This window comes from Nansenia antarctica (assembly GCF_963989245.1).
Source record: "Nansenia antarctica genome assembly, chromosome: 1".
NCBI classification, from domain to species: Eukaryota; Metazoa; Chordata; class Actinopteri; order Argentiniformes; family Microstomatidae; genus Nansenia; species Nansenia antarctica.
In genome coordinates this window covers 33,023,300-33,030,500 of record NC_137674.1, presented here as the reverse complement: position 1 = coordinate 33,030,500, position 7,201 = coordinate 33,023,300, and the positions used below count along the sequence as shown (strand labels likewise).

General features: G+C 49.2%; 1 protein-coding gene across 1 annotated transcript in view; it reads left to right on the top strand.

The window, feature by feature from the left end:
• The window catches only part of LOC308175811 (latent-transforming growth factor beta-binding protein 2-like), a gene marked incomplete at both ends in the record, with an annotated part of 112,336 nt that extends 106,932 nt beyond the window's left edge, over positions 1 to 5,404 (top strand). The window contains 3 exon segments of the mRNA XM_080550367.1: positions 205 to 507; positions 1,256 to 1,405; positions 5,196 to 5,404. Of these exon segments, the coding sequence (XP_080406493.1) occupies positions 205 to 507; positions 1,256 to 1,405; positions 5,196 to 5,404 (662 nt within the window).
• Positions 5,405 to 7,201: the final 1,797 nt, after the last annotated feature.

Sequence of the window (7,201 nt, the reverse complement as noted above, 5' to 3'; positions counted from 1 at the left end):
TGTCTGTCTGTTGTGTGTGTGTGTCTGTCTGTCTGTCTGTCTGTCTGTGTGTCTGTGTCCATGTCCGTGTGTGTGTGTCTGTCTGTGTCTCTGTGTGTGTGTGCTTCTGTGTGTGTGTGTGTGTGTGTGTGTGTGCCTCTCTGTGTGTGTGTGTGTGTGTGTGTGTGTGTGCTTCTGTGTGTGTGTGTGTGTGTGTGTGATCAGAGGACTATGCGTCGGTGTGTAACCTGCCCAGGCGGGGGTCCGACAGCCTGAGGGAGCGGCCGGGGTACGAGTACGGCCCCCCGGACGGCCCCGAGGCGCCCTACCTACCCCCCTACTGGGACAACTACCAGCCCGTCCCCCCCGGGGGGGGCTACTACAGCCCCGACGGCCCCCCCCAGGGCGTCATCCCTCTCTTCACCGACGACTCCGCCAACGACTACGGCACCCGGGAGTACCACCACCACCGCGTCCCCGTCCACCGGCCCAGGGACTACCAGCCCCACCCCCTGGACCGCTACAACGGTACCGAACCAAATCTTATTTAGTTTAAGTTTATTTGTAAAGGGACAATGCATGTTAATGCAAAAATGTAAATAACCCAGATTTAGCCAGAAGGCTAATTTTCATCCCTAGTCCCTCGCCAAGTTATTAAAAAGGTGCCTAAAAAGACACAATAACATCACACAGAAAAATCATACATAGCAAAGGTAATACTGTAAATCAAGTCAAATCAAAGTTTATGGGGGGTTAATGAGGGGTTTATGGGGGGCATAGCACATCCCTCCTCTCTCTCTCACTCATCCTTCCTGTCAGTCACTACTGTCTCTGTCCCAATAAAAGCAGAATGCCCAAAAAACATATGTGACGGAAGCTGGTGAAAGGGGGAACAAGTCGGCAACCGACCAAATGTTCAATGACACACTTGCTAGAAAATGTTTAAATTGGAGCTGGCTTGCTAGTTAATCTTGTTTTGTGAGCCTGGTAACAGTGTAAAGTAGTGTTATAGTTAACTAGGTAGTAGTGGGATAATCATTACTTTTCAACGTTGACATTTATTTGCCGACTTGTTCCCCCTTTCACCAGCTGCTGTCACATGTTATGTATATTTATTTTTAATTTTTAAAAAGAACATGGTAACTAGCAGCAGAAACTCAACAACAACATCGGGCAGCCTCCATTGTATCCGTGACAACAATGCTGTGTAATCCACTGCAGCAGATCAGACTGTTCTCATGAATCCTAATCCTGTTTTTTTCTTCCGTCCAATCAGAGCGCTACGACGGTTTCGAGGGCCTTCGGGCGGAGGAGTGCGGCATCCTGAACGGCTGTGAGAACGGCCGCTGCGTGCGCGTGAGGGAGGGCTACACCTGCGACTGCTTCGACGGCTTCCAGCTCGACCTCACCAAGATGGCCTGCGTCGGTAGGTTCCCAGTACTCTCTCCCCATCCCTCCCTCTCTCTCCCCATCCCTCCCTCTCTCTCCCCATCCATCCCTCCCTCCCTCTTTCTCTCACCATCCCTCCCTCTCTCTCTCCATCCCTCCCTCTCTCTCTGCATCCCTCCCTCTCTCTCCCCCATCCCTCCCTCCCTCTCTCTCCCTATCCCTCCCTCCCTCTCTCTCCCCATCCCTCCCTCCCTCTCTCTCCATCCCTTCTTCCCTCTCTCCCCCCATCCCTCCCTCCCTCTCTCTCCCCATCCCCCCCTCCCTCTCTCTCTCCCCATCCCTCCCTCCCACATACTCTCAGTACATTTCCATTTTTGGCATTTAGCAGAAAGCGACTTACAACCTCCATAGCGACTTACAACAAATACATCATCTATCCATCCAGTCATAGCAGGAAAAAGTAATCTATGCTAGAGACCAGGGGTCATTGGCAGTTACAATGCTAGAAGATGATGGAAGAATTAAGATGTATTTGTTTTATTTACAGTAGAGAAACCGTACAGGGGGGGTAGAGGTGATGGAGAGGTTTCAGGAGGGACAGTTAAGGTGTAGCCTGAAGAGATGAGTCTTCAGTCTGCAGTGGAAGATAGGGAGTGTCTGCAGTCCTGACAGAAGATAGGTAGTGACTCTGCAGTCCTGACAGTAGATAGGTAGTGACTCTGCAGTCCTGACAGAAGATAGGTAGTGACTCTGCAGTCCTGACAGCAGATAGGTAGTGACTCTGCAGTCCTGACAGCAGATAGGTAGTGACTCTGCAGTCCTGACAGAAGATAGGTAGTGACTCTGCAGTTCTGACAGCAGATAGGTAGTGACTCTGCAGTCCTGACAGAAGATAGGTAGTGACTCTGCAGTCCTGACAGCAGATAGGTAGTGACTCTTTAGTCCTGACAGAAGATAGGTAGTGACTCTGCAGTCCTGACAGCAGATAGGTAGTGACTCTGCAGTCCTGACAGAAGATAGGTAGTGACTCTTTAGTCCTGACAGAAGATAGGTAGTGACTCTGCAGTCCTGACAGCAGATAGGTAGTGACTGCAGTCCTGACAGAAGATAGGTAGTGACTCTGCAGTCCTGACAGAAGATAGGTAGTAACTGCAGTCCTGGCAGCAGATAGGTAGTGACTCTGCAGTCCTGACAGAAGATAGGTAGTGACTCTGCAGTCCTGACAGCAGATAGGTAGTGACTCTGCAGTCCTGACAGAAGATAGGTAGAGACTCTGCAGTCCTGACAGAAGATAGGTAGTGACTCTGCAGTCCTGACAGAAGATAGGTAGTGACTCTGCAGTCCTGACAGCAGATAGGTAGTGACTCTGCAGTCCTGACAGAAGATAGGTAGTGACTCTACAGTCCTGACAGAAGATAGGTAGTGACTCTCCAGTCCTGACAGCAGATAGGTAGTGACTCTGCAGTCCTGACAGAAGATAGGTAGTGAATCTGCAGTCCTGACAGAAGATAGGTAGTGACTCTACAGTCCTGACAGAAGATAGGTAGTGACTCTGCAGTCCTGACAGCAGATAGGTAGTGACTCTACAGTCCTGACAGAAGATAGGTAGTGACTCTGCAGTCCTGACAGAAGATAGGTAGTGACTCTGCAGTCCTGACAGAAGATAGGTAGTGACTCTGCAGTCCTGACAGAAGATAGGTAGTGACTCTGCAGTCCTGACAGCAGATAGGTAGTGACTCTGCAGTCCTGACAGCAGATAGGTAGTGACTCTCCAGTCCTGACAGCAGATAGGTAGTGACTCTGCAGTCCTGACAGAAGATAGGTAGTGACTCTGCAGTCCTGACAGAAGATAGGTAGTGACTCTGCAGTCCTGACAGCAGTGGGCAGCTTGTTCCACCAGCGGGGCGCCAGGACAGTGAAAAGCCTTGACCAAGTAGGAGGTTCTCTCTCTCTCTCTCTCTCTCTCTCTCTCTCTCTCTCTCTCTCTCTCTCTCTCTCTCTCTCTCTCTCTCTCTCTCTCTCTCTCTCTCTCTCTCTCTCTCTCTCTCTCTCTCTCTCTCAGCATCCCGTCTCACCATAGACCACCCTCAGTCACACTCCCCTCTGGTTGGGATCCAAAAAACTGTTGTTTTGGGGGGAATTGTTTTCTTGGGCGGGAATTCATGGAAACAAACAAACAAACATGTACTGTACAGAACCTTTTGAACCTATTGACACGTTTCAAATTACGTGCCGATGTAATAGCGTGCGCCTTGATCATTAAAACATGAAGAACCATCTCCCAGGGTTAAGGTCTATGGAGACGGGTCTTGGGTTCACTTCAATGGGGTGCTGCAATTCATCACGCAATATCACTCAGCCCCGAAAGAAAGGCTTTCCATTTTCCCCCTTAAATTGGGAAACCGATCAAAGTGCTCTTCAACAACGTATTGTTTCTTAACCCCTCTGGTCTGAACTTGATGATATAGACACACCCTGCCAACAGCACACAGAAAGAAAGAAAGAGAGAACGAGAGAAAGAAAGGCCTTGGCTCACGGCCACACCATGTAGTTACACGGACAGTACAGGTTTTCGACGGGGGCGGCTGTGTTTGTTTAGTCGGAAAGCGAAACCCCCTTCGTCTCATAACGATGTGCCGGAGATTACAGTACCGCACAGGAATCTGTCCGCCGCCGCCGTGCAGAACTAGCAGGGCCTCTGAGGCCGACAGGCTCTCCACCACAACACAGGCGAGCGGAGAGGGATCTGACTCGGTGGTTCTAATTGGTTAAAACACTTGTGGGGTAGCGTCTCCCTCCAAGAGTCATATTATAAATACCGCCGGTCGTTTCCAGAGTGTAGAGATGACATAAACAGAGGAGGGGGTCATTTGAGTTTGACTAGCGGAGGAATTACAATCAGAACCCCCCCCCCTCATCCGCCCCCCCGCTGCCAAACCCGCACATAAAAACCACATCAGGGCCAGCAGCATCGAGAAGGGATATTTTAGTTGTTTTTTTAGATTACATTTAAACTTGTTTTTGAATGTAGGCGAAAATATATCTGACTGGTCTAATAATAATGTGGCTGTTATGGCCAGCGACTCCCAACTCCTGCGGTCAAGTTGTATCAATCACCAAACACCCGATATAGCAACAACGTGCTTCGTGAGTCGTACAGTCAATGGTGAGTGTTAAATATGTCCTGCTTTCCAGATTACAGAATGATATTGTATAACGTATAGCCTAAACAAAGAGAGGGAAAGAGAACAAGGGAGTGAGAGAGAGGGGGGGCGTGAGAGAGACAGAGAGAGGGAGAGAGAGAGAGAGAGAGAGAGAGAGAGAGAGAGAGAGAGAGCGCAGAGAGAGGGAAAGAGTGAGAGACAGAGAGAGAGGGAGAGTGAGAGACAGAGAGAGGGAGAGTGAGAGTGAGAGAGAGAGATAGAGAGACAGAGAGACAGGGAGAGAGAGAGAGGGGGAGAGTGGGAATGAAGAGGGATATTGTGAGAGGCAGAGCATGCTGCTGGCGGAGGAGAGAGCGTAAGTGATTTCAGTGATATGAATCATTGGTAAGCGTTACTTATTCTATCACACCACACATCCCCACTAAGCCACTCGGTCAGACTCGACATGGCAGAGGGCATCTGACAGGAACAGCTGCAGCAGCTGTGGAACCCCTCTCTCCCTCTCTCTCCCCCCCTCCCTCTCTCCCCCTTCTCTCCCTCTCTCCCCTCTCCCCCTCTCTCTCCCGCTCTCTCCCTCTCTCTCCCTCTCCCCCTCACTCTCTTCCTCTCTCCCCCTCTCGCTAACACTGCTGTGTCTGTCTCCCTTCCTTCCTTTTCCCGCAGACATAAACGAGTGTGAGGACCTCAACGACAAGGTCCCGCTGTGTAACAACGGCGTGTGCTCCAACACCGAGGGCTCCTACAAGTGCACCTGCCTGCCGGGCTTCGTGGCCTCCGCCAGGCCACACACCTGCATCCCAGAGCTCCCAGCGCCCCCAGTTCTCCCAGCGAGAGAGCCTGCCGGAGGCCCCAGGGAAGAGGCTGGGAACTGAGAGAGGGAAGGAAACTCTGACTGTTAGCGGGTTAGCGGAGCCTTCTGGCTCCTAGAACAAGCCCCCCCCCCGTCCCCGTCGTCGACCCGTGTCTCCCCTCCCTCCTCATCTTCACACTGCTCTACCCTTCTCCCTCCCCTTGGCCTGGCTGGCACTCCTCAACCTCCTCAAACTAAAAAACTCCACGTGTCGTCGTCGTCATCGTCGGCCCACACACACATGCACACACACTCATACACACACACACGTACCTATACAGTACTTACATCTTCATGTCTTTCATGTCTACCACCTACCACATATTCCTCCATATTGTACACAGGGGACCAGGAGCTGTGCGGAATGTATTCCCTGGGAGTTAGTAGTATTTTGCATTTTGCCTTAAAGGGATTTGTCTGAGGACTGATCTCCCATTCAGTAACCCCCCCCCCCCTCCGGGCAGTACCATTATGCATACAGTACCTTGTGTTTTTTCTTTCTTCTCCAATTTTCTTCTTCTTTTTTTTTTGTTGTTTCTTTTGATTTATTATTTATTTCATTTACATGACAAGACTCTGCAAAGTAAGAATGAGAACCGTTTCAGAGGGCATATATGATTTTTTTGTCTTGTTTGTCAGACCAATAGACATGCTAATGATGTGGGGGAAATAGTGTGAGTGTGTTTTGAAGATGGTGAACCCGCAGTACGCTGATAGTCATAAGCATGCAGCCGCTCCAGTATACTCATATTATAACAGGAAACTGCAAGGTCATGGACATTATTTTTGTTAAAACCACTTTGCTACAGAATACAGGGAAAGTCACTTTCAAACCACTTTTGATGTGATGATATTTGGGATTTTGGGATGAACGATAGTCATCATAATCTCTCCATATATTAGAAATGGACGTTATTGTTCTCCCAGGATTCCGTAACCAAGGAAACACATAAGTCAAGAAAAATATCTGTTGTGGTCACGTGAGGAGGCCTTTTACATGGACCAACGACCCCCTCCCTTTGTCAACGATAACATGGACTGCTGCCTTTCTGTGTATCTTAGCTGAACATTGCATCGAAATGCTATTGTACAGGCTTGAGATAGTCATTTGTGACAGCGGCAGCTGGTGAAACCGGGAACAAAGTCGGGAACCGACGGACCGTTCAGACTTTTATTCTGAAAAATGTAAATAAACGTCAACATTGGTGAAAATCAATGACACATTCGCTAGTCAAGCCAAAACATTGCTGCAATGCAGTGGATTCGGTGAGTAATCCCCACTACTCTACACTAACCATGTAGTAGTGGTAGATTACTCACCGAATCCATTCCATTGCAATGTTTTTGCTTGACTAGCGAGTGTGTCGACATTTATTTCAATTCTTCTGAATAAAAGTCTGAACATTTTGATTGGTTGGTGACTTGTTCCCGTTTTCACCAGCTGCTGTCACATTAGAACCCTGTCAGAATGGCCTCCTGTCAGTCAGTCCACAGCCAGAGGAGACACCCAGCTGAAGAGGATGCTCTGGTGGCAAGGCTGCGTCAAGACCAAGAACAGACAACTAGCAGGGTTCTGCCCATCTTACGCATGCTGTCTCAGTGAACTTTGACCTGTTGCCAGAGTGCCAAAAGTGAAACTAGGAGCATTGTCTATCTATGGGCATGGAGAGGCTTTAAATGTAAACTCACTGCACACTTTATGAGGAACACCTGTACATCTTCTCATTCATTCAGGTGGTGTAATGGTGTGGGGAATGTTTTCTTGGCACACTTTGTTATTGTTATTGGTATGATTGTTCATACCAATCAATCATCGCTT